Source organism: Oncorhynchus clarkii, chromosome 12, assembly GCF_045791955.1.
Source record: "Oncorhynchus clarkii lewisi isolate Uvic-CL-2024 chromosome 12, UVic_Ocla_1.0, whole genome shotgun sequence".
In the NCBI taxonomy this organism is placed as follows: domain Eukaryota; kingdom Metazoa; phylum Chordata; class Actinopteri; order Salmoniformes; family Salmonidae; genus Oncorhynchus; species Oncorhynchus clarkii.
In genome coordinates, this window is record NC_092158.1 from 31341916 (window position 1) to 31368849 (window position 26934).

General features: G+C 42.2%; 2 protein-coding genes and 1 pseudogene across 4 annotated transcripts in view; 2 read left to right on the forward strand and 1 right to left on the reverse strand.

Moving 5' to 3' along the window:
- The first annotated feature begins 6623 nt into the window (after positions 1–6623).
- On the forward strand, positions 6624–7478 carry LOC139423049 (glucose-dependent insulinotropic receptor-like; annotated as a pseudogene).
- A 4443-nt stretch (positions 7479–11921) lies between these two features.
- Positions 11922–14730, forward strand: LOC139423050 (RNA-binding motif protein, X-linked 2-like). 2 transcript variants are annotated; one of them, XM_071174652.1, is made up of 6 exons: positions 11922–12139; positions 12541–12656; positions 12895–12946; positions 13160–13289; positions 13469–13655; positions 13892–14730. In XM_071174652.1, exons 1-6 carry the CDS (start codon positions 12135–12137, stop codon positions 14548–14550), a joined length of 1149 nt encoding a protein of 382 aa, XP_071030753.1. In that variant the 5' UTR covers positions 11922–12134; the 3' UTR covers positions 14551–14730. The 2 variants fall into 2 exon arrangements, with proteins under 2 accessions (XP_071030753.1, XP_071030754.1); XM_071174653.1 differs by lacking the exon at positions 12895–12946.
- The window catches only part of LOC139423051 (E3 ubiquitin-protein ligase Siah2), a 29912-nt gene continuing 17636 nt past the window's right edge, over positions 14659–26934 (reverse strand). The window contains exons 2-3 of one of the 2 annotated variants that reach the window (XM_071174654.1): positions 22717–23297; positions 14659–22417 (exon numbers count right to left, since the gene is read on the reverse strand). In XM_071174654.1, the coding sequence (XP_071030755.1) occupies positions 22746–23297 (552 nt within the window). In that variant the 3' untranslated portion in view covers positions 14659–22417; positions 22717–22745. Of the gene's footprint in view, positions 23298–26934 lie in introns of both variants that reach the window. The other variant, XM_071174655.1, reaches the window with a different exon arrangement.

Genomic DNA, 26934 nt, shown 5'->3' on the forward strand with positions numbered 1-26934 from the left:
ATAGTAGACCTACAAGTATGTTTGCGTCCAGGGCCACCCCTAGCCACTAAGCGACATAAGCGGCCACTAGGGGCCCCCAAACCACACAAACAAACTCAGACAGGCAGAGAGTTATAATAGTAGAATATTTGGTTGTACATCACAGTTTTCTCTTGTCATGTCAGTCACTGACAGTCACTCAATTAGCCCATGTCAACAATTTTTGGGATTGGTAAATTAGTCTAACCAGTAATCTAAACTTGTAGTAATCATGGCCGAATTACCAACCAGGCACGCAGGGCACATGCCCAGGGACCCTGAACTCCAGTGGGCCCCCATTGATTGTATTAGTCACTCCCACTCAGATATCATATTATATTAACATGGCATGAGTCATGGCCAAATGTGTAGAATTGCAGGAAATTAGCTTTAAAACTGCACATTTTTATCTCTGCAAAATAAGTAGAATTCCATGAAATGAATTATAAAATTGCAAAATGTTCTCTCCGGCCCATGCAAAATGTGTATTATTGCAGTAACTTAACTTTAAAATATACTTTTTTTTCTCTCTGCTGTCAAGAGGGGGACCACTAAAATGTTTTGCCCGCAAGATGGGGGGCCCCCAACCAAATCTCGCTTAGGGCCCACAAAAGGCTAGGGCCAGCCCTCTTTGCGTCCACCACCTCATTCACATCTCACACAACAAGCCCAGTAGGATCTCAACTAAATCTATCTGAATCAATAACCATTTTTTTTAACTATCTCCCTCTTTATTACAGTGAACTGCAATGGTAAGAGGGATCTCTAAGAATGTTCAGGTGTTCCAAAAAAACAATACATGACTGGGAGAGCACTATTTGTCCTCTTGCTCTGTCTGTGGCAGGTGCACTGCAGGTCATCTCCATTGGATGGAAAGGTTAGGGCAGTAGAGTGACTCAGTCTTGAGGATGATGAGTGTTAACGAGCTCCACAAGATCACAAAGTGGTGTGCATAAGCCTCGTGACTCGTTGGTACAGCTGCTGGACAACTGTCATGAGATTCCTAAAATGGTTTGTCAAAAGAGCACAAAAGACATGATCTGTGAGTGGTGCCAAACACAGCAAACTGTTCGAGGTAAGGTTCTGTTTAACATACTGTATTAAATATATATATATTTATAGTCGAGCAAAGATTACTTCATTATTACTTTGTTAATTACTTTATGAATACTTTATTTATTACCCTTACTGTGAGTATATTAAAACAAAAAAAGTAACTAATTGGCAATCTTGTTTTTACATCCTGTATTGTTATACTGTGTATTTCATTCTCTATCAAGCGAGGAAACATATGCCAACACACACATGTAAAAAACAAACATAAAAAAGAGGACATGCCACTACCTCAGATTGTTGCAAATGACCAACAGATGAACAGATAAGACATTATTAACACACACCATGATTCATGACTAAGACATTTCTGCCCATCACACAAATACAAACACTCGGGCAAACACACTGAAATACACACTCACTCACACCTGTACACACACACACTCACTCATACCTGTACACACACATACTCTCACACACACATGTACACACACATACTCACCGGGTGCTAATGGAGACACAGTTGTTGGGGTTGAAGCAGAAGAGCGAAGCCACGCAGTAGACACAGCCCAACAACATGGACAGCAGCCGTCTCTTTAAAGACATCTTTAATTCACAGTCCAAACGATTCTCAACTTCAGCGTTCAACTTCAGAGTTCAAGCCCAAGACAGGAGGTACTGTAGTCTATTCAAAGAATAACATGGCATGGTGGGGTTGAGAACCCGTAGGTGAGGAGTGGGCACTGCTAGCCGTATACAGGGTGAGAATGCCTACTGGTACAGGGGCAGTGGGCACAATTACTGCTGACCAACAGAAGTTTTGAATGGCACTGAAAGGTCTAGTAGGGATGAATAACATTCCCACATTGCATCTCTGTGGGAGCCAGAGGTTTTTTTACCCTCTGTGATAAAAAGAGGATCTTTGCTCTACATGAAAAGATCACTGTGTACTTGATGTGAACCTGATACTGTTTAGACTGACCTGGTTGGGTTGTTGTGGCTGAGGGTGTGAGAGAGGAGGGAGTTGAGAAATAGTTACAGAAAGAGAGAGAAGACATGTACAGTTGAAATCGGAAGTTTACATACACCTTTGCCAAATATATTTAAACTCAGTTTTTCACAATTCCTGACATTTAATCAGAGTAAAAATTCCCTGTCTTAGGTCAGTTAGGATCACCACTTTATTTTTTAAGAACGTAAAATGTCAGAATAATAGTAGAGAGAGATTTCTTTCAGCTTTTATTTCTTTCATCACATTCCCATTGGGTCAGAAGTTTACATACACTCAATTAGTATTTGGTAGCGTTGCCTTTTAAACTGTTTAACTTGGGTCAAACGTTTCAGGTAGCCTTCCACAAGCTTCCCACAATAAGTTGGGTGAATTTTGGCCAATTCCTCCTGACAGAGCTTGTGTAACTGAGTCAGGTTTGTAGGCCTCCTTGCTCGCAAACACTTTTTCAGTTCTGCCCACACATTTTCCATAGGATTGAGGTCAGGGCTTTGTGATGGCCACTCCAATACCTTGACTTTGTTGTCCTTAAGCCATTTTGCCACAACTTTGGAAGTATGCTTGTGATCATTGTCCATTCGGAAGTCCCATTTGCGACCAAACTTTAACTTCCTGACTGAAGTCTTGAGATGTTGCTTCAATATATCCACATCATTTTCCAGCCTCATGATGCCATCTATTTTGTGAAGTGCACCAGGCCCTCCTGCAGCAATGCACCCCCACAACATGATGCTGCCACCCCCGTGCTCCACGGTTGGGATGGCGTTCTTCGGCCTCCAAACATAATGATGGTCATTATGGCCAAACAGTTCTATTTTTTTTTCATCAGACCAGAGAACGTTTCTCCAAAATGTACGATCTTTGTCCCCATGTGCAGTTGCAAACCGTAGTCTGTTTTTTTATGGCGGTTAAAGAGCAGTGGCTTCTTCCTTGCTGAGCGGCTTGTTTTACTGTGGATATAGATGCTGTTGTACCTGTTTCCTCCAGCATCTTCACAAGGTCCTATGCTGTTGTTCTAGCATTGAATTGCACTTTTCGCACCAAAGTACGTTAATCTCTAGGAAAGAGAGCGCATCTCCTTCCTGAGCGGTATGATGGCTGCGTGATCCCATGGTGTTTATACTTGCGTACTATTGTTTGTATAGATGAATGTGGTACCTTCAGGCTTTTGGAAATTGCTCCCAAGGATGAATCAGACTATTGGAGGTCTACAATTTTTTTTTCTGATTTCTTTTGATTTTCCCATGGTCAAGCAAAGAGGCACTGAGTTTGAAGGTAGGCCTTGAAATATATCCACAGGTACACCTCCAATTGACTCAAATGATGTCAATTAGCCTATCCGAAGCTTCTAAAGTCTTGACATCATTTTCTGGAATTTTCCAAGCTGTTTAAAGATACAGTCAACTTAGTGTATGTAAACTTCTGACCCACTGGAATTGTGATACAGTGAATTTTAGGTGAAATAATCTGTCTGTAAATAATTGTTGGAAAAATTACTTGTGTCATGCACAAAGTAGATGTTCTAACCAACTTGCCAAACTATAGTTTGTTAACAAGAAATTTGTGGAGTGGTTGAAAAATGAGTTTGAATGACTCCAACCTAAGTGTATGTAAACTTCCGACTTCAACTGTAAATGCATACTCTTATGAGGAAGTTGGGTAGTAATTTGTGCAGGGTTATGTCACCCAATGAAATGTTTCCCATACGTAAAACGGAAGTAGTTGACTGATAACAGAGATTCGTGTTATCCTGTCTGGCAAATATAAACTCTCTCTCCCTGTCTATCATTCTCTCCCTATCATGTATTTTGCCTCTGTTTGTTTAGAGCTGTGTAAATACATACAGAAAACCCTTAGCCATAACGTCCAATAAGTACAGTGGTTAGTCACAGCAGATTTTGTACAGCACTGTGATTGTGCAGTGTTGTGTAACAAGATGAAGGGGCTTCTTAAGATAACAATTCCTTCTATAATGCACTGCTCAAAAAAATAAAGGGAACACTTAAACAACACAATGTAACTCCAAGTCAATCACACTTCTGTGAAATCAAACTGTCCACTTAGGAAGCAACACTGATTGACAATACATTTCACATGCTGTTGTGCAAATGGAATAGACAACAGGTGGAAATTATAAGCAATTAGCAAGACCCCCCCCCCCAATAAAGGAGTGGTTCTGCAGGTGATAACCACAGACCACTTCTCAGTTCCTATGCTTCCTGGCTGATGTTTTGGTTACTTTTGAATGCTGGCGGTGCTTTCACTCTAGTGGTAGCATGAGACGGAGTCTACAACCCACACAAGTGGCTCAGGTAGTGCAGCTCATCCAGGATGGCACATCAATGCGAGCTGTGGCAAGAAGGTTTGCTGTGTCTGTCAGCGTAGTGTCCAGAGCATGGAGGCGCTACCAGGAGACAGGCCAGTACATCAGGAGACGAGGAGGCCGTAGGAGGGCAACAACCCAGCAGCAGGACCGCTACCTCTGCCTTTGTGCAAAGAGGAGCAGGAGGAGCACTGCCAGAGCCCTGCAAAATGACCTCCAGCAGGCCACAAATGTGCATGTGTCTGCTCAAACGGTCAGAAACAGACTCCATGAGGGTGGTATGAGGGCCCGATGTCCACAGGTGGGGGTTGGGCTTACAGCCCAACACCGTGCAGGACGTTTGGCATTTGCCAGAGAACACCAAGATTGGCAAATTCGCCACTGGTGCCCTGTGCTCTTCACAGATTAAAGCAGTTTCACACTGAGCACATGTGACAGTCTGGAGACGCCGTGGAGAACGTTCTGCTGCTTGCAACATCCTCCAGCATGACCGGTTTGGCGATGGGTCAGTCATGGTGTGGAGTGGCATTTCTTTGGGGGCCTGACTGCCATTAGGTACCGAGATGAGATCCTCAGACCCCTTGTGAGACCATATGCTGGTGTGGTTGGCCCTGGGTTCCTCCTAATGCAAGACAATGCTAGACCTCATGTGGCTGGAGTGTGTCAGCAGTTCCTGCAAGAGGAAGGCATTGATGCTATGGACTGGCCCGCCCGTTCCCCAGACCTGAATCCAATTGAGCACATCTGGGACATCATGTCTCGCTCCATCCACCAACCAGGAGTTGGCGGATGCTTTAGTCCAGGTCTGGGAGGAGATCCCTCAGGAGACCATCCGCCACCTCATCAAGAGCATGCCCAGGCGTTGTAGGGAGGTCATACAGGCACGTGGAGGCCACACACACTACTGAGTCTCATTTTGACTTGTTTTAAGGACATTACATCAAAGTTGGATCAGCCTGTAGTGTGGTTTTCCACTTTAATTTTGAGTGTGACTCCAAATCCAGACCTCCATGGGTTGATACATTGGATTTCCATTGATAATTATTGTGTGATTTTGTTGTCAGCACATTCAACTATGTAAAGAAAAAGTATTTAATAAGAATATTTCATTCATTCAGATCTAGGATGTGTTATTTTAGTGTTCCCTTTATTTTTTTGAGCAGTGTATTATTTTTGCTAGGACTCACCTTAGACACTAGAGGAGCCAAGAGAGCAGATACTCTTTGTTGATTCTAGTAAGTGGGAGTAGATGGTTGTTTTCTCTTCCGTGTCTCTATCTGGATTTTTTTCTTCTGTGTGTTTTCTAAAGGACTCACATATATGCCTACTGATGGGTCTTCCCAAGAGACACGCCACAGAAAACTCTTCCTCTCTTACCTTACTGCCCTACTTATTGAATTCAATGAACGGGGCTTTAAAAAACACTAATGACTTTATGATGAAGATACAGATGGCATCGAAAGCGGATCTATCTTAGTGTATTGTCAGATTATGTTTATACTGCATACTACTGTAATTAACCCAGATTTGGTGGTGGTGGTGAATCCTTGTGGAAAATGGCCCCATCATCCTGAATGTCTGCACCAGGGACTCTTCGAGGGGACTGGGATGACAGCCAGATAGCAGGCTGGACAAGAGTCAGATGCAGAGGAACCACAGCTGCAGACGAGAGAGGCGGGGAGATACTTTGCCCTCTCAGGAGCAAAGGCACATCAGGAGTGGATGAGTACCCTCTGAATGTTCTACCCTTTTTTCCATAACTTTTTAATTAACAGCACTTTTTATTATTGTTTTACAAGGAGTTTGGCAGAGAAAGATATTAACAAGAAACATTTACAGAAGTCAATACAAATAGGAAAAGGGGTATTTGGATTCAAATGTCAATATACCACAGCAGGAGTGGATGTTGGTGGATATAATTGATTTGTTTTGAGGGGGTGGGGATCTCACAGATATACAAGACTTAGAGCTTGTAAATGACTCAATGGCAGCTTACAATAAGACATGCTGGATAGGAGAGTCGGGTGGCAACCTCACGGCCATGATGCCTGGTGTGAGACCTATACCAACCCCTGTTGTCTGCACCTCAATGACACCAGAAATTATGGGATGGATCCTGAGTGTGGCCTGTCTCCTCATTATCTCAACCAACCTGCTGGTAGCTGCTGCTCTGTTTCAGCTAATGTGCAGGAAGGGCAGTCAGAGCTGGTGCTTCGTTATCAACCTGGCCATGCCAGATACCTTGATGTCCCTAACAACAGGGTTTCATTTCAATTCAGGGGATGAACAGACTCAATTTGTGAATTCTTGATCAACTGGATAAGGAACATGATATATTTTTACACTAATAATCTAAATACAGTATCATATAGTATGTTTGTTATTCTCCTCTGCTCTGCAGGCATGGCGCGGCAGCTACAGCAGAGAAACTTCGACAGCAGCAGCCTTTGCACCTTCTTCTCTGTCATCCGTCCTCGGGGCTTCATTGTGGTGTTCTGTGCTGGCTTCTTCCCCATCCTCTCTGTCTTCAACTACTTCTACCTGGACATCCTGAAGATTGCCTGCGGCCACCAGATGCAGATCCGTCAGGGCAGCTAAAGGCTTCCACAGCGCAGCCACTACTGGGGCCACGCCAAGGCCCTGAGGACTGTGGCTCTGCTGGTGGTCTGTTTCACCATCTGCTGGTGCCGTTTGTGTTGTGTGTGGTGCAAGTGCTGTGTGAGAGCTGTGAGTTGTACATGGTGCTAGAGAACGACCTGTAGCTGCTGGGGCTGTCCAACCCCCTCATCAACCCTCTGGTGTACGCCTGCTGGCAGAGGGAGGTGTTGCTGAAGATCGGGGCACTCATCTCCATTAAGGACAGGTTCAGGAACACAGCCGTGTTAGAGGCTAGTGAGAGATGTCAGACAGAGCTGCGTACACTGTGTACACTTATACTGTTATATCTGTGGACAATGCCCTGAGCCTGGACCCCATCTTCCCCCGGTCACCACTGAACAGGGCCACACTGTATCGCTTTCTGCCTCAACCACCTTGTAAATGACTTAAACATTTTGAGAACAACTCGTTGAGGTTGAATAAACCAATTTGAACACTTACTGTGGCAGCTTAGAGCTTTCTCCATTTCTGGTAGAAACGGTTCACGTCACACGTCTGGCGACAGCAACCAACTGCCAAGAACAGTGAGATGGATGTGGAGACATCATGAAACCTATTTGCTGTTTTTCCTCTGTTTCCTCTACTAACCTAATTGATATTATCTCTGCAAAGAATGGCCCTCTGCATTCCCACCCAGCTAGCACATAATGCTCTGATCGCTATATGTTTATTAGAGCAGGATTGTTCTGGGAATAGTGCAGGATAGTTACTTGGCTTTGGAACATTCTCAGTAAATTGAACTTGACAAAATAATGTTCTTTTTGGGGTATTTCATTACTTTAACAGAAAGTTTCCTAAAAGTTCAAACTTGGTTACATTCAATTAAATTTTTTGTTAATGTTCTAGGAACCTTTTCCAACTGGATTGACATTGGGCATATCCTCAAATTGTTCCGAGAATGTTAAGAAACAATGTTCTCCTGTGGGAATTTCAGTACTGCAGCATAATGTTTTCTGTAGGTTTACACATGGTTCAATTTTCTCAGAACACTACAAATATTTTCCATAAAAACCCAAAACTTGGCCACACCTGATCTTACTAAGTGCTTGTTTCATTTGAAATGGGGTCTGTTTGAATAAACTAAAATTAACAGCTTTGTATGAGTAAAAAAAACATGGCATCATGGTGGATAGAGAACAGAAGATCATAGCTTTAAATCTCATTGACACAGTGCCACAGTGTTTGCATGATTACTACCTAAGCAAATTCAATTCCATGTGTCCTATCTGTGCTTGGAGATCAAAACAGTTAAACTAAGCTAGCAGTGTTATTAAAAGTCTTATTGAAACATTCAGTGAAAGTTTTAAGGAAAATAAAATAACCTAGAATTTCTGTTCTTAGAACGTTAATAAAATCTCCCAGGAACACTTTTAGGGAACCATAGTAAAACGTCCTCAGAACCTCCCTGCAACATTAAAATGTATGTTCCCAGAGCAGCCATCGCCTGTATTGTGGGAGGCAATATTGTCAACCAATCATTAGGATGCTTTTGCTTGACCCACGCGAACGTGACCAATGTCATGACTGAAACAGGAGCCAACTTTGCTGCAATTCATGTATACAGTGGATATGTACAAATTACTGTGATATTTGAGTCTCTCTCTCTCACCAATTGAGTGTACAATGTACAAACATATATATTTTCAGTTTGAGTGTTTTGATATATGATTTATTTTTTATGTTTAGTTCAACATTATAAAGAAAAACTTTTATAAACAATGACAACACCGCCATGTTGCACTGAGCCTTGCTGTTGGAAAACAACATCAGTAGCTAGGTTTCCACCTAATTGGCGACAGATTTCCATGCAAATATTCTAAAATCTGCATTAAAAAAAAGATGCACCTTTTCCCACCAGAGATGTTTCCATCAAATTGACTTGTTGCAGATAAGAAGCTGTGCGTGATGATGTAGTGCACATAAAAATACTTTTGCAGTTAAATTCGAATGTACCGAATAAAAAATTCAAGTTAAATGGGTTTCCATCACATTTTCAACTGTACTGATGGTTTTCTTTTTTGCGTTATATAGCGAATTAGCCCACTCTGGTATTGACACTGCATGTTTTTCCGACTAGTCCTAGTGGGAGGATCACACAACATGTTATCGCGGGACTCCAAGTTTATTTAGATATGATAGTTATTATATCAATATTTGCGCATAAAAGCGTTTCCACCGACATTTCATGCATAATTAATCCCACCTTGTCTAGCTGGACAGTTTACCGACAAATGTTCTGCTTCCATCAGGCCTGTCATTAAATGTTTTTTCCGGCATGTACTTTACTCGCATTAAAAGGTTGGATGGAAACCCGGTTAGTGTCACACTTTAGGCTGTCCCAGATGCACCTCCCCCGAATTCAAAAACTTTTCCTTCGGAAAGTTTTCAAACCCCTTGACTTTTTCCACATTTTGTTAAGTTACAGTCTTATTCTAAAATTGATTAAATTGTTTTTTTCCCTCATCAATCTACACACAATACCCCATAATGACACAGCAAAAATAGGTTTTTTAGAAATGTTTGCAAATAAAAAACTTAAATATGACATTTACGTAAGTATTCAGACCTGGAGGTGAACCTTGTCCCCAGTCTGAGCTGTTGAGCTGGAGCAGGTTTTCATCAAGGATCTCTCTGTACTTTGATCTGTTCATCTTTGCCTCAATCCTGACTAGTCTCCCAGTCGCTGCCTCTGAAAAACATCCCCACAGCATGATGCTGCCACCACCATGCTTCATCGTAGGGATGGTGCCAGGTTTCCTCCAGACGTAACGCTTGGCATTCAAGCGAAAGTGTTCAATCTTGTTTTCATCAGACCAGATAATCTTATTTCTCATCGTGTGCCTTTTGGCAAACTCCAAGCGGGCTGTCATGTGCCTTTTACTGAGGAGTGGCTTCCGTCTGGCCACTCTACCATAAAGGCCTGATTGGTGGAGTGCTGCAGACGGTGGCCCTTCTCGAAGTTTCTCCCATCTCCACCGAGGAACTCCAGAGCTCTGTCAGAGTGATCATCGGATTCTTTGTCACCTTTCTGATCTGGGGCGGCAGGGTAGCCTAGTGGTTAGAGCGTTAGACTAGTAACCGGAAGGTTGCAAGTTCAAATCCCTGTTGTTCTGCCTACTGTTCCTAGGCCGTCATTGAAAATAAGAATTTGTTCTTAACTGACTTGCCTAGTTAAATAAAGGTTAAAAAAAATAAAAAGGCCCTTCTCCCCCGATTGCTCAGTTTGGCAGGGGGGGCAGCTCTAGAAATAGCCTTGGTGATTCAAAACTTCTTCCATTTAAAAATTATGGAGGCCACAGTGTTCTTGGGGACCTTCAATGCTACAGACATTTTTGGTACCCTTCCCAAGATCTGTGCCTCGACACAATCCGACACAATCCTCTACTGACAACTCCTTCGACCTCATGGCTTGGTTTTTGCTCTGACATGCACTGTCAACTGTGGGACCTTATATAGACAGGTGTGTGCCTTCCCAAATCATGTCCAATCAATTAAATTTACCATAGGTGGACTCCAATCAAGTTGTAGAAAAATAATATGGCTGTAACGTAACAAATTGTGGAAAAAGTCAATGGGTCTGAATACTTTCCGAAGGTACTAAGTATTAAAAGTAAAAGTAAAGTATAAAACACTTAAAATTACTTATATTAAGCAAACCAGAGGGCAGAATGTTCTTGCTTTTTATTTATTTACAGATAGCCAGGGGCAATCAAAACTCAGACATAATTTACACATTATTTTTTATGTTTAGTGAGTCCACCAGATCAGAGGCAGTAGGGATGACCAGGGAATGTCTTTTGATACGTGTGTGAATTTGACCATTGTCCTGTCAAAATGTAACGAATACTTTTGGGTGTAACGAGTACTTAAAAAAAAAAGTTTTGAGTAAAAAGTACATTATTTTCTTTGGGAATGTAGTGAAGTAGAAGTATAAGTAGGCAAAAATGTAAACAGTAATGTAAAGGACAGATACCCCAAAAAACTACTTAAGTAGTACTTTAAAGTATTTTTTACTTAAGTACTTTAGTAGGTGTATGTGTTTTGAAGTGGAACAGCTTGTTTTGTGTACAAATGGTTGTTCTCTGATCAGTCAGTGATTATATGAACAACTTTTTTTGACAAAGTAATTTCTTATGAAAGTAGTGTGTATTATTACCTCCATTCAGGAGGTACATGGGAAATGTGTGTTATGTTTTATTGCCCACATTTTGCATCATCTCCAAATGATTTACTCTCTTTGTGTCAATGAAGAATTGCTTTACTGTTGTCACTTACAGTACCATAGTGGCAACATATTGAGAAAACCTTGATATGAGGTATGTATTGTTTGAGTGTTTGTTAGTTCAAATAAATGAGACAATGGTTGAATGATTATTCATTCATGGGCACTTCCTTGTCATATAAGCACTTATTTATAGGATAAATACGTCCATATTTCACAACTAGGCAATATAATTACACTCACTGATATGAGGGATGATGGTGCTATAAAAGTCGATTTCATAAAGAGAAGCGATAAGTGTGGGCCAACGCAGTATCATTGAAGCAAACTTTTCCTGAATAAAAAGATACTCTTGGAATTGAATAACATTATATTAAAATGCATTTTTTCGGCAGGACTCTTTTGGAAGAAAGATTTTGTTCGTACTTACAAGCTTCTCTGAGGTTTGTCTACAGAGAAGGGAACATGCCTTTGAACTACACCTCCCACAATCCCCTCCGCTTAATCTGACGCGTCGAAAACGGAAGTTGTTCGGGTATCTCCGGTCGTAACTAGTTACCCCAGCCAGAAAGTCGTAATTATGGCTAAACCCCGCCTATTTCTACAATTTATCTTCTTAAAATCTGGTTTTAAACCTAACACTAACCGTAACCCCACTGCTAACCTTATGGCTAACCTTATGCCTAACCTTAAATTACGACCAAAAAGCTTTTTATTTTATTTTTTATTAATACGTACGATTAGGCCAATTTTGACTTTGTGACTGTGGTAGCTAACTAAAGTAGTGACAAACGGGATCTCCATTTTAAAGTCAGAATCGCGTTTACGTTCATGAAGATCACTTTATAATGAAGTGAGTATAAGTGACCGATTATGTGCTGTACATTTTCTATCGACTGCACCTATTATATTGTTACTCGCGTAGGTGTAATGTTAATAGTGATCATGTGAAGAGATCTAACTAACTAGCCAGCCAGCCACTAACTTTACTTGGACATCAGTCAACATGGCTAACGTTGTCTTGCTAATAATTTGCTACTGTTACTAATGTTAACGTTATAAATACACCATACTAACCATAATAGCTGCTAGCTAACTAGTCAGATGGTATGTAGTTACTCATGGGGTAAAAAAAAAAAAGAAGCTTGGCCATGGATGGTCAAGAAAAGAGACAGGATCAGCAGAGAGATGATTCTGTATTCTATTGCATGTTAAACACTATTTTTTTGTCCATCTCTCCCTCCCACCCTGCAGTCCCCTGACCAAAGTGAAGTTGATCAATGAGCTGAATGAGAGAGAGGCCTCACTGGGGGTCAAGGAGACTGTGTCATGGCACTCGGAGTACAAGGACAGCGCCTGGATATTCATCGGTAAGAGGCTGTGTCAGAGACACTTTTGGGATTGAGTAGAATTGATCCAACCCCTTGTATTACTAATCCACACCATACTAACAGCCAAGGTTGATGTTTAGAGTGTACTGGCAGCTCACCAGTTGGGGGCTGAAAATGAGTGGCTTGTTTATTCAGTTAATGGCTTGTTCTCCAGTCTCTCACCACCAGAGTTCTAAGACTCTTTTTTTTACCTTAGTGTTTCTGTTGTAACCTGCAGGTGGATTTCCTTATGAGCTGACAGAAGGTGACATCGTCTGTGTTTTCTCTCAGTGAGGCCCATACATATACCCTTTCCTCCCATCTCTCCACTCACTCACATTCCCCTTTCTCTCCCCCGGTTCTTTCTGTCTCTTGTTTATCCAATTGCATGTCTCTTCCCATCCTTATCTTCCACTCTTCCCTCTGAACCTTCTTCCTTTTCATTCTGAATAAAAAAAATTCTGCATTAGATTGAGTTATCCTGGTTAATGTGTGTCTGCCAGGTATGGCGAGATAGCCAACATCAACCTGGTGCGTGATAAGAAGACTGGTAAATCCAAAGGCTTCTGCTTCATCTGCTACGAGGACCAGAGGAGCACAATCCTGGCTGTGGATAACTTAAACGGGATCAAGGTAATGAACAGTAATCAGTCCCAGCTGAGAGAGAACAAGAGAGAAATACATTTGAGACCAAACCAGTAAACATGCAAAAATTAAGGTTAGATGTTCCAAACACTTTTACTGGCAAAATACTTGGAAATTACTGTACCTCATTACATTGTGTTATGATCTGTCTCTCTCTTGACATCTAGATAAAGGGGCGGACCATCCGAGTGGACCATGTGCTCAACTACCGCCCTCCCAAAGACAATGAGGACATGGACGATATCACCAAGCGCCTAAGGGAGGAGGGCTGTGCCCCTAAACTGCCCGACCATTCATCCTCTGAGTCCGAAGAAGAGGAACAGTATGCTGTACCAGTGAAGAAGCCCAAGAAAGGTGAGGAGGGGATACTACTGGAGGCTTAGAGGGTACTTGTCTGCTGCTTGTCATTCCCAGAGCCGTTTTGACTAGTAGATTTGATAAGTAGATTTTAATTGTAAGGCAAGGACACTGAGTACAGCCGAGTAGTGAAGGATAACTTGGCTGTCAGTGTCTCAAATAGGTGTCTGTCATGTTCATATCATCTCCTCTTACCTGACCTCACTCCGTCTTTTCTTTCATTTCCAACCCAGATAAGAAAGAGAAGAAGAAAAAGAAAAAGGAGAAGAAGGCTCTAAAGGCGGAGAGGGAGCAGAGGGAGAGGCTGGCCCAGACTCCACCCAGGCCTGTCCCGACAGTGAGGGTGAAGCAGGAGAAAGAGGACCTGGGTTATGACAAGTACAGCCAGCGGGGGGCGGCAGAGGAGCGGCTGAGGTCCAGGGGAGAGAGACCAGGGCCTGGGGAAGAACTACGGAACCCCCGAGACACACACAGGCAGGAGGACGGAGAGTTCCGAAATCGCTATGGAGACCAACAGGACAGAGAGGGGGATAGGTCCAGGGAGGATGAGAAGAGGAGACATGAGATGGGGGAGAGGAGAGATGGAGGACTGCAGTTGGAGAGCAAGAGGACAGGCAGGGAGGAGGGAGAAAGAACTAGGGAAAGAGAGAGGGACAATGATAGAAATAGGGAGAGCGAGAAAGACAGTGATAGAAATAGGGACAGGGAGCGAGAGAAAGACAGGGACAGTGATAGAAATAGGGACAGGGAGCGAGAGAAAGACAGGGACAGTGATAGAAATAGGGACAGGGAGCGAGAGAAAGACAGGGACAGTGATAGGAATAGAGAGAGAGACCAGTCCAGTAAGCATAGAGAAGAACACAGTCGGGAGAGAGACTACAGGAGAAAGTAACAGGAAATACATGCCATGAGAAGATGTCCTATACTGTTTTCACGATAACAGTTTAGTCAACATCAGCAGCAGAGTAAATGGGAACTGGATTTCCAATGGATTGCCACCTTTAAACTGCTGTACATTGTTTAATTTGACTTACTGATTTACTGTTGTAAATAAAAATGACAATTGCTTTTGTAGAGAAGACTTGAGATTTGCTTTCAAACAAGAGTGAGACAGATGCCATATAAATAACATTTTTATTTTTGTAATTGGATTTCAAGACAACGCAAGATCAGAGCTTCCTCTTGGCTTCAAAAATAGAGGTAATTTTGGGTGAAAAGAAATAGAGAAATAGCCTCCAAAGATAACATTGACTGTCCAAAACAACATTACACAACTTGTAATTCAGTGAAGAACCAACACAATTAGAAAATGAATAATTCTAATCAAACAAAGAGTATTTACATGGTATCACTAGCCCAGGATTTTAACTGTAATTCATCCGTATCACTGAAAGTCACACTAAATTATGTTTAAAAGCCACATCAACATAGTTAATCACCGAGCGAGAGAGAACAAAGCATTGCTACAGAAATATATTCCATGAATAAATTAACTTTGTGAAAACATAAAAGGGGAAAAAGAGGTAAAGCACATTCTGCCTGTGATCATCAGACATTAGAGAAACAATTTCATTCCAACCAAGCGGTTAAGCGTGTGAAGGAGCATGTCGATCGTTGGCATTTGAAACACAGTACATGTAATCAGCTCTTTTAATCTCATCACACAAGGGTTCCAATGAAAATACCAAACTGGGGTACTGAGGACGAGCCACCATTTTGTCCTCAGTAGACAGATATGAGTTCATCTCCCTCTCAAAACTCTCCCAGTGGGGGGCCAGGCAACAGACAGGCCACACTCACTTAATCACTGGTCACCACCGTTGTTGTCTGGCTGCATGAATAGATCCTCAATGCTATGCTATCCTCTAGTCCAGTTGATGCCATCTGTTAGTTGTCTAGGTGGTGATGTACTAGACAGTTTTTATGAATTCCAGGTCTGCGCTTACTGGTCAGACTGGGCTAGAGGTCAGAGGTCAATTTCTTCTTTAACCTGGGCCCCAGATGAGCAGACACTTAGCCAGGCTGGGAAGAAAAGGAGAGGAGACCATTGCGGTGTCCCAAATATATATATTTTTAGTTAGGGACATAATTGCAATTGAAAGGGGAGTTTTGGAGCGTGGAAGTTGGTGCAATTTAGCACTATGTGATGCAATATAGTTGAATATCATGCAAGCATCATATTTAACTGTGTTTTGACTAATTCTCTGTTGAGAGATATAATAATAAAGTTCAGGGAGACAACCCAAATATTGACCTTCTGTCTTGGTTTATAAACTCCTCCACACTATATAGCCTCAAAGGTTTCCTACTGTATAGGAATACATCTCACAAGCAGAACAAATATTTTGCCATTACAATTAACAACACTGACAATATCAACCCCCATCATTTCCTGTTTACAGAAAACAAACTTAAAGAAATACAGAAAACAAGCTCTGATCATAAACTGTAATGATCACATCTCAATCCACAATCTGACACAGATGATGCAGTCCATCCAGAGTTGAAAAGAAGTTGTCAAGAGTATCTATTACAAATAAGAAATTGCACCCATATATATGTTATAGAAACCTCACAGGATCTGGCAAGACTAGGGAAGAGAGAAGTATTGGGCCTGCTGTACAAAATATGTCTTTGACATCATGTTTACTATGAATGTACTCAATCTAAAACACTTGGGTTGTATTTCCCTGAGGTATGTCAAGAACGTGTGTACTTTTCAGGGTTGTAGAATGATTATAATGGATTGACAGGTGGATGAAAATGCCTCTGAATGAGGTATGGTAGTAGGTGCCAGGTGCACTGGTTTGAGTGTGTCAACGCTGCTGGGTTTTTCACGCTCAACAATTTCCTGCGTGCATAAATAATGGTCCACCACCCAAAGGACATCCAGCCAATTTGACACAACTGTGGGAAGCATTAGAGTCAACATGGGCCTGTATCCCTGTGGAACGCTTGACACCTTATAGAGTCCTAACACCGACCAATTGAGTCTGTTCTGAGGGCAAAAGGGGGTCCAACTCATTAGGAATATTGTACACTCAGTGTACAGTGGATATCATAAGTATTCCACCACCTTGGATGTCTTCACATTTTATTGCTTTAGTGGGATTAAAATGGATTTGTAATTTTTTGTCAACGATCTACACAACATACTCTGAAATGCATAAGTGAGATTTTTACTTTTTACATTTCTTAAAATGTAATGAAAAATAATATACAGTACCTTAATTAGATAAGTATTCACCCCGTCAATACATGCTAGAAACACTTTTGGGCAGCGATTACAGCTGTGAGTCTTCTTGTGTTAGTCTCTAAGAGCGCTTCACACTTGGATTGTGCAATATTTGCCCATTACTTTTTTTAAAATGTGTCAAGCTCTGTCAAGGTGTTGGGGGTCATGGCTACAAAGCCATTTTGAAATCTTGCCATATATTTTCAAGCAGATTTAAGTCCAAACTTTCACTTGGTCACTCAGGAACATTATAACGGTCTTCTTGGTAAGCAACTTCAGTATAGATTTGGCTTTGTGTTGTAGTTTATTACCCTGATGAAAGGTGCATTTGTCTCCCAGTGTCTTGTGGAAAGCAACCTGAAGACTGTTTTCCTCTAGGATTTATCCTGAAAAATTCCAGTTTTTGCCAATGTCAAGCTTACCCATACCATGATGCTGCCATGCTTGAAAATAAGGAGGCAGTTACTCAGTGATGTGTTGTGTTGGATTCGCCCCAAACATAAGGCTTTGCAATTAGGCCAAAAAGTGTATTCCTTTGCCGTGTTTTCTCACAGTATAACTTTAGTGCTTTGTTGCACACAGGATGCATGTTTTGGAATATTCTGTATATTTATAGACTTCTTTTCACTCTGTCATTTAGGTCATTATTGTGGAGTAACTAGAATGTTGTTGATCCATCCTTAGTTGCTTTCTCCCATCACAGCCATTTATCTCTGTAGCAGTTTTAAAATCACCAATGGCCTCAAGGTGACATCCCTGAGCAGTTTCCTTCCTGTCCTCCAGCTCAGTTCAGAACGACAACTGTTGTGTCTGGGTGGTTTAATACGTCATCCACAGCATAATTATTCATTTGACCAGGCTTAAAGAGATATTCAATGTCTGATTTGCCCTTCTTTTTGAGGCTTTTTATGTGGCTCCCTGGTCTTTGTAATTGAATCTGTGCTTGAAATTCAATACTTGACTGAGGGACCTTACAGATGTAATTTGGAGGACAGAGGAAGGTGTAGCCATTAAAATAAAAAAAAAATCTATTATTTCACACAGAGTGAGTCCATGTAATTTTTGTAATTTGTTAAGCCAAAATTTACTCCTGAACTAAATTTAGGGGGTGAATACTTATGCAACGACTATATTTGAGTTATAAAATGTTTATTCATTTGTAGAATTATTTTCATTTGACATTGAGTATTTGATGTAGTATAATGACAACAACAAAAATCACAATTACATCCATTTCAATCCCACTTTGTAAATACATAAATATGTATGATACCCACTGTAATGACAGCCTAGGTATTCATTAGCATTTCTAAGACTTGGAGTTCATATGACAGTACCTGCAAAGGATTTCTATATTTCTAACTACCATCGTATGTTTAAAGTAGCTGTCCAGTGTTTCCTGATTTCTATTAAATATTTCTATGATCTATAATTAATTACTATATTAATTAAATAATGTCCATATTTTGGAAGGGAAACTATGTTAAAAATCAGATTATCTGTGTTTGAATGATGTGGGGGTATTAAAAGTATTCATGACAAGTAAACCGCTGATTGGCCAGCTCAGCCAATGAGACGTCTCGGCCAAAAACCTGACGTCCTCCTCTATGATGAAATAGCAAGCATTTTTTAAGCAGTCTGTTTCAGATATGTTTTTTTCCCCCTCAAATGTATGCTTTGGCCACAATTAGTGTAGGACGAGTCAACAACATTATTTGGCTGAGTGAACAGATGCGCTTTTAAAAGTGAGCTTTTCCCTGGACAGTTACTTTAAGTTAGATGATAGAATGCTTATGAATGTTGACAGATGTTTCTGTCAGGTAATGGTGATGTAGACCTAAAGGTGTTTTCAATTTGCAAAGTGGAAACAAATGCGCCATGAAATCCTGAAATCTAATTTTGTGGACGGTGTCTCTGCCTTAGTTTTCACTGATTTGATCTCCTATTGCCCCATTAACAATACATTAATGCAATGTCAAACAGATCATCATTACTATTATTACTGATGTTTGTTTTTATTTCTGCTTGCATTTTGTATTGATATTGATGTGTTTATCTTCTGTAATTCAGGGCTAATCTGTGAATGAGACATTGGTCTCAGTATGACTCCCTGATTAAATAAAGGTTTAAAAAAATTCAGTTCTCGATGACTCATGGCAACTGATCATGATAACTGACGCAGTATTAAAAGCTTAAAGTCCATCTTAGGAAAATATGACCGTCACAGTTAGCATTTTTTGCTGACATTACAGATAAACCATAGTGATTGCAGAGCTGTGCTGCCCAAAGGACTGTGTTGGCAGAAATGTCTGTCCAGGCAGTGGGTAAAGCAGGGACACTGACCACTAGAGCAGAATGGCAGGTAGTTACAACAGCTCAAAATAACCTCAAAACCTCTGTACAGCAGTTGGAGTAACCGTGAACACATAAATAGCGCTCAAATTAACAGAATATCCTCATACTATCTTTTAGAAAATATGGTCATCCAACATCTACATATTTCAAATGTTTATAAGAAAGACGAGAGCAGTGGAGCAGAGGATGTTTCTGGGTATACTGCAGGGGTTTGTGGGCAAGTAGTGGGGATCCCTCCCCCCATGCAGGACATCAGGAGAGCGAGCAGGAGAGGACTGTTGGATTACAGACATATCCGTGGTCGACGTCAGAGGTATTTCATGGAAAGGTGGGTACTTGCTCGGTTACTATGATGCCAGGTGAGGGCGAAGGTACATGGCTACACTACTATGGGATGCCCATTTTTGCCCCGAAGTCCACTCAAACCGAGAGTCTGTTCAAGACACTAAGGGTTGGTCTGAGTCAGTCCTCAGAGATGCCCTCCCAACGCAGGGCATGCTAGTTAGGATACGTACAAAAGTAAGGCTGTGGTGGGTTGACTGACACAAGAGGAACACTACCCCCATATTACAGTATATCAGAGCATAAAATAATTGAAGGTAAACCAGGTTCAACGATTAAGATAATTGTTACACATAGGAACAAATAAGAAAATGTGTGTATTTACAAATGCGTGCCTCCTCCATACTGTTCTCTGTTGGTAAGGAGTGTATACAGAGAAAAACACAGCATAAATAATCCCAACCGTGGTGGTACTGTGGGACTTGCTCCAGAACCTTCTCAGTGCTTTAAACCTTGACAATAACCTCATCTTCAAAGCAAACATTGAAGTATTCACAAACGCACACACACAATAAAATGTGACTTGACTTGTGTCATGAAGTGAACATAATGTCATATTTTAAATAGCATGACACCTCAAGACCTTGGGACAATCTGCGCAAAGCAGTTCTGAGATATTGAGCATAAAAGTCCACACATCTCAGAACTGTTTTGTAGTGAATTATTCTTTCTTAATTAACATTCATCACATTTGTTAAAGCGAAAGTTCCCCAAAATGGCAAATACACTATATCCTACGGAGAACTAGTAACATTGTTAAAGCTTAGCTATGGATGAGTAAACTGATACTGTTCTGGTCTCTGACACAAGGTCAATAAACTACTTGCTATTAAATCGATAAAATCTGGTAAATGTATAATTTCAGTGAAAACCTCCATGGAGGTTTTCGTATTGATATAGAACAAGACAAAAACAGTAATGCCTCTCCTAAGTGCCTAAAATATGCTCTAATGCACCTGTATTTATTCGTTTTTACCTTACATTATTCAAACATTTTGAATTGAAAAAGAGGACCAGAACCTATGATATAATAATCAAGAACTTGGGACTATAAGGTTCTATCTGCAAAATCTATCGTTTTTAGATGGGAGTAATTTTCAAGTCCCAGATCTCAGAACTGTTTTGCGATGTCTTACTCTTTTATGACTCAATAAGTATATCACCTTACATGCAATTCTTTTTGATTGACAACCCAGCATTGTGAATGGATTGCAGATAAAACCTTAAAAGTTAAAAAAGGTGTTTGCGCAAATAGAACTTAGAATTGATTCATTTTCTTTCCATTACAAACCAGACCTCTCTCACATGTAAAGGACCACCAAAAGACCAACTATCTGAATAACTCACTTTTGACCAAAATGTAAGATAGAATCTTATAGTCGCAAGGTCTGGTCTTTCATTCAGGGATTTAAATGAAAAATGACCATACAGAAAGGCGTGGGACTTCATTGTTAGCAAACAAGCTAACCTTCGATCAGTCAGGGTATAAACAACAGAACTTGTGACTTTGGAGAAGTAACATGCTTTTGTTGTTTGAGAATGTAAATATTCAACTTAAGTTTGTTTTACATTTGTTGTTTGTATTGTCATACAGAATCCATGTGAATAACTAGGCACTAGGGTTTTACCGAACAGGGGTTACGACAGGTTTCATACCATCACTACGAAGGCATTATGAAACCTTTATGATACGTTATGATGACCAAAAATCAAATCTTTCTTTATTCTACATGCTGGACAGATATGCTTACAATCTCAGGATCAATCGCCTGAGTTTACAAAACATTAGGAACATCTGCTCTTTCCATGACAGAGTGACCAGGTGAAATCTATGATCCATTATTGATGTTACCTGTTAAATCCACTTCAAATCAGTGTAGATGAAGGGGAGGAGATGGGTTAGCAAAATATTTTTAAGTCTTGAGACAAGGATTGTGTATGTATGCCATTCCGAGGATGAATGGGCAAGACAAAATATTTAAGTGTCTTTGAACGGGGTATGGTAGTAGGTGCCAGGCGCACCGGTCTGAGTGTGTCAAGAACTGCAACACTGCTGAGATTTTCATGCTTACAGTTTCCCGTGTGCATCAAGAATGGTCCACCATCCAAAGGACATCCAGCAAACTTGACAACTGTGGGAAGCATTGGAGTCAACATGGGCCAGCATCCCTGTTGAACACATTCGACACCTTGTAGAGTCCATACCCAGACGAATTGAGACTGTTCTGAGAGCAAAAGGGAGTGCAACTCAATACTAGGAAGGTGTTCCTAATGTTTCGTACACTCAGTGTATATTATACACACACACACAACTTCTCAGTTACAGTGTCATCTTCATTTCATAGACACTCTGGGCATAACATAGGCTTGTTTTAATAAGCATGACATACTTATGGAAATGGTTGCGTTTTGCAGCTTACTGTTTTGAACAGTAAGGAGTTGGTTCGTAGACTGTGTAATCCTTTAGCAGAGCATGAGCAACCCCTCAGCTCACACTAACCCAGACTGGGAGGCAGCGCATTGGTCACCATCAGGCCCCGACTCTGCCCACATGCGTCTCTGAAGCCCCGATTTGTCCACTGTCCAATTTACTGAAACTTGATTCACTGTGAGGATTAGAAAGCTGCATCTGCAGGGGCCACTGGCTGTTGAAGTGGAGCTTCTCTGAATCTGCCAGGTGGAAGCAGATTGACGGACCGCCTCTTCTTACCCTGGGCAGTGCCCTCCTTGCCTGGCACCGGTTGGCTGGGCAGAAGAGGTGGTGGGGGTAAGCGGGGTGGGAGCAGTTGAAGAGGGATGTGGGGTCCTGGGAGCAAGGCAAACTCACCTGGGCACAGGTAGGGAATCAATCATTACAAGCCCACCACATGTAAGCTACTGTACACTGTCTCCAGCACACACAATGAGAGAACAGGCACACACCTTGAAACTACGCTACAGGCCAGTCTCCATTCAAGCATTATGGGGAGCCAACAAGGCTCAAGCAGCAACACACACACACACATATCCTCTCGATCTCCTACCTGTCCTCTCACACACACACTCTACTGCCTCACACAGCAGTCAATAACTGTATACTGGTTTGTGTGTAAGTCTGAGAACGAGAGGTGTGTAACTTCTACGCACGGGTGTGTGTGTTTCCACATCTGTGCAGCTCAGCACATAGAGATGGTGACGTTGATCCCCAGGTTGCCGTTGTCAGCAAACAGGTGAGCAATGGACGTGTCAAACACCAGACAGTCGCTGTTCATGATGGCGGCCGCCACGCCGTCGTGGATGGAGCGGGGCGTGGCCTCCCAGGTGAGGCGCCGCCGGTTCCCGTTGAGCTCCAGGCGGTAGGCAAAGTTCTCGGCCTGCTTCCTCGTTCCGATGAGCAGCACCACGGCAAAGAACTGCTGGTGGCCCTCGTACTTCTCCTGCTTCTCCAGGACCAGCATAAAGTGGTGGCCGAAGCAGGACTGCATCATGACCCAGTCCACAGCCCCCGGCAGGTTGATGTCTGTGGCCAGGAAGACGATGTCCTCTCCCTGCAGGGTGGTGATGGACTTGTGGGCATGCATCAGGTGGGGCATGACAGCCTCCAGGGAGCCCTGCCACTTACAGGAAGCTCCGGGGCACGGGCAGGTGTAGGGACGGAACTCACACACTTCCTCGTGTTCAGGCTTCTCACTGTGGTGGAGGGACAACAGGCAGCCGGCTGATGCGTACTGGAGGGGGGAGAGCGAGAATGACAATTGTTTACAATTTGGTTTTAGGTATGTTGATTGATAACCTATTCTTGTTTATGACAATAAGCTTGAAGTGGAGTGGAGTTGAATGAGCCACAGATGGGAGAGGGAAAAGAAAAGAGATGACAAAAGGAGATGGGGGAGGGGGGGGGGGAAATGAAGGAATGATGGTGGAAAGGGAACGAAAGAAGAACAAATTGAGAGAAAGAAAAATGTGGGGGAGGAGAGAGAAAAGAGAGGCAGGGAAAGAGTGCAAGAGAGAGGGAACAAAGACATGGAGGAGGGAGGGGGTGTGAGGGAGAGCATGTGAAGAGTAGTAGATAAAATGAGGAGTGTAAGGAGTGGGGGAGAAGAACATGATCAAGATAAATGTTCATCAAAAGACCCATGACATTGTAATATCACCAATTACCATTCATGAGACATTACTGTCCAACCAATGTCATGCATAGAAAACTAAGGCTATACAGATGATGGGAGCCAAGGTTGAGTGTAAATGCCAGCTGCATTCCATTTTCGGTGAAAGTGTCAGGGTACGAGTGTGTGATGTGCGTGTTTGACGCCGAAGCAGCTGCCTATAGATGTTTGTGTGTGCATGCTTATGAGCTGGTGTGAGGCATGCATGCATGCTCTTTAAAGGAGGAGAGGCTCAGGTCAATCAAGAAGAGATGAATTGCATGGCTCCAGTACAGGGCTTTCTCCTTGATCATCTTCGACAGGGAATACCAATGAAGGTCATACTGGTATGCTCTCCCTCCCTCTCCTCCTCATACAGCTGCTTAATCTAGTTGAACAGCAGCAGCACCTCTCTAGACAAACCCTCTGGCACTACTACAGCTTCCAAACACATCAGCGGAGATGTTAGGCAGGACAAATCTTAGAAGATTCGATGGTAATGAAACAATGTACGAAAGCAATGCAATACAAGGCCATTCAACTAAATGAGACACATGACATCGTTAGCAGGGATGTTTTTAAAAGAAATGCACAATCTGAATCATCAGCAGACAACAGTAAAGATTGAGTGTAGCAGGAGAGGAGAGACAGTATGGGAAGACATGTCATGTGCGTAGCTCCTCCATTTCTGGGAGTGCTGGGGAGGTATTGAATGGTTGGAGTAATAAATGGATTATCTAATGAGGAGGCGGATCTGGCTGTTTGGCCTTGATTAGACTGGAGGGAGAGGGCTTCTGCTGAACTAGAGCGGGACTCACGCCCTGAAGGGCTACTAACACAAGGCCAGGAGATCTATTTGATGTCATTAAGGTGGATAACCTGGGATAGATTGACAACCTATTGTCTATGATGGAAAGCTTGAATTGGAAGTTCCTTCAGGAAGGAATTGAAGCAAATGTCACTATATACCCACTCAGTTCTGTTAGATCAGTCATTACTCCAAGCAAGGTAGGAAGGAAGAAATTATGCACTTTTCTAAGCATTCCAACAAGGTCTATGTGCTGTGTCCTCCTTTTAACCTGGGATTGAAAGGATGGGAGCGTGTGAAGGAGGAGGACCGAGGGAGGATGTGGGGTGACATGGTGTGAGAGATGCTTGTGTTTTGGCCCCAGTTAACCAAGGTTGTGGTTAATTCAGAATTTAATAGAGAATGACTCAAATTCCAATTGAATTATTGGATTTTAATTTTAAATAGTAAACATGAATTAAAAGGAAATAGAATGCAATGAAATTCAAATGCCTCTTCTATATAAATACACATCTTGTACATAAAACATGTCGTTATACACATGCATATAAAATATGGTTGACATTTTCCAGAATGCATTAGTAACCCTCAAATTATAATGGGCTATTCTAAGCACTAAGGTCCAAAGAGTATGAACATTGTTTCCATAGAAAAGTGATATATTCTTTTGTATCTGGAAGTGTGTCAGATACAATGAAAATCTCATGTTCTATGACGGAGTGGAATTTCTTTGAATTGCACTGAATTAAATTCTACTTCCTGAACCTCAAATTCTACATCCTGTGTGGTGTGGTCAATCAAGTCAAATTTCAACTCATGAGTTGAATGGGAGTCAATTCAAAATTCTGAATTGAGCACTACCCTGCAGTTAACTGCCCTAGGGGACAAGTTTTAATATTTGCTCCATTAAATATTAATCTATGTGGCAGATTAGAGGCTTCCCACTTGGTGTGAACTAACATAGCTATTGGACCCACTGGACCATTTGAGAGAATAGAAGCATGACCGACAAACCGTGCGTTATATTTAGGGTAGCTGGGTATTAAAACCATCAGGGGCCAGACACGCACAACTGCAACTGTTTGGGTTAGAACATGTTGGTTAAAATCAAATACTGATTCCCCTCTCCATTAAAAGTTTCCCAATCATTAACCTAACAATGTGGTTAAACGTCATTCCATTCGGATTTTCACATGGGCCTACTTGCAGTCACGCAAATTCCTCTGTATCTTTTCTCACCCTCCCCCAGACCAAATATTTGTATAGAAGTCAGTCTGTTTCACTGGTTGAGTCCCTGGGGGAAGCTGATCCTCTTATCCACCTTTATTAATGAGTGATTGACAGGATTTGTTGCCGTAATCCTGTCGGCAGGCCGTCTGTGATAAAGCTCGCTCCCTCCTCTCCCCTCCTTGATGAGGGGTGTGTGCGCTCGGGGGTTGGGAGGGAGAAGGGGTAAATGAGGACCTCTGGAAGAGTGCCCCAATGTTGCCAATTAATTTAGGCAAATATAATTGAAAAACCTTGCCCATCAAAAATGGTCACAAGCCACCAAAACATTAACACACGCTAAACAACTGAGCAGCGTTCACATTACATCTCATGGAATGTAGCGTGTCCCTGCTCCATTTGGATCAAACCCCTTGTTCTCCTCTTCATCTCGGAATACAATAACAGTGATTGTACACCTTCTCCTACCTCCATCTACTCCTCCTCCAGTGTGTGTGTGTGTCGGACCAGAGTCATAGCCCGGCCTCTCTCTGTGGGGTGCTACAGAGTCTCAGGGTTTTCATGTCAACTACACTTCTCTACACTGTCAATGACATAGTGCACACACACACACACACAACCCCCTGACACTTATTCACCCACACAATTAAAAAAAAATCTATTTAGCTCTCTAAACCAGGGAGTGAAAAACCAACTGGTTTGTTGGCAATCCCCTGACATTAACAAAAGCTGGTAAATTCGCCCAGTGGTGGTAAATGCTATTTTCTTCCTCGCACTTATTTTAATTAAACCTAATCTAGCCTGGGCCTGGGCTCTGGAGGCCTGCTAAAATCCTAACTAAAGCATTATCTTTCTAGTACTGGCTGGCTTGGGATAACTGCATGGTGGGGGTGATATGGCGGAGGCTGGGGGATAGGGCTAGCAATAGGGATGGGACTGGTGCTGGGCAGATAGAGATGGGGCTGAGGCTGGGGAGATGGGGATGGAGATAGGTCTACTAGGGTACATGGGCTGGAGCGAAGGCCAGCCCACGTGGGGCCAAGGTCTAGAGCAGGGTTTCCCAACTGGCGGGTGGTTTTATTTAAAAAAGGAAATGGCCTGCGGCCGAATCTAGTTGATGATCCCTGGTCTAGAGAGATGGGGCTGGGTTCCTGCCAGGAAACGGGCCAAACCTTTGAAGAGGCA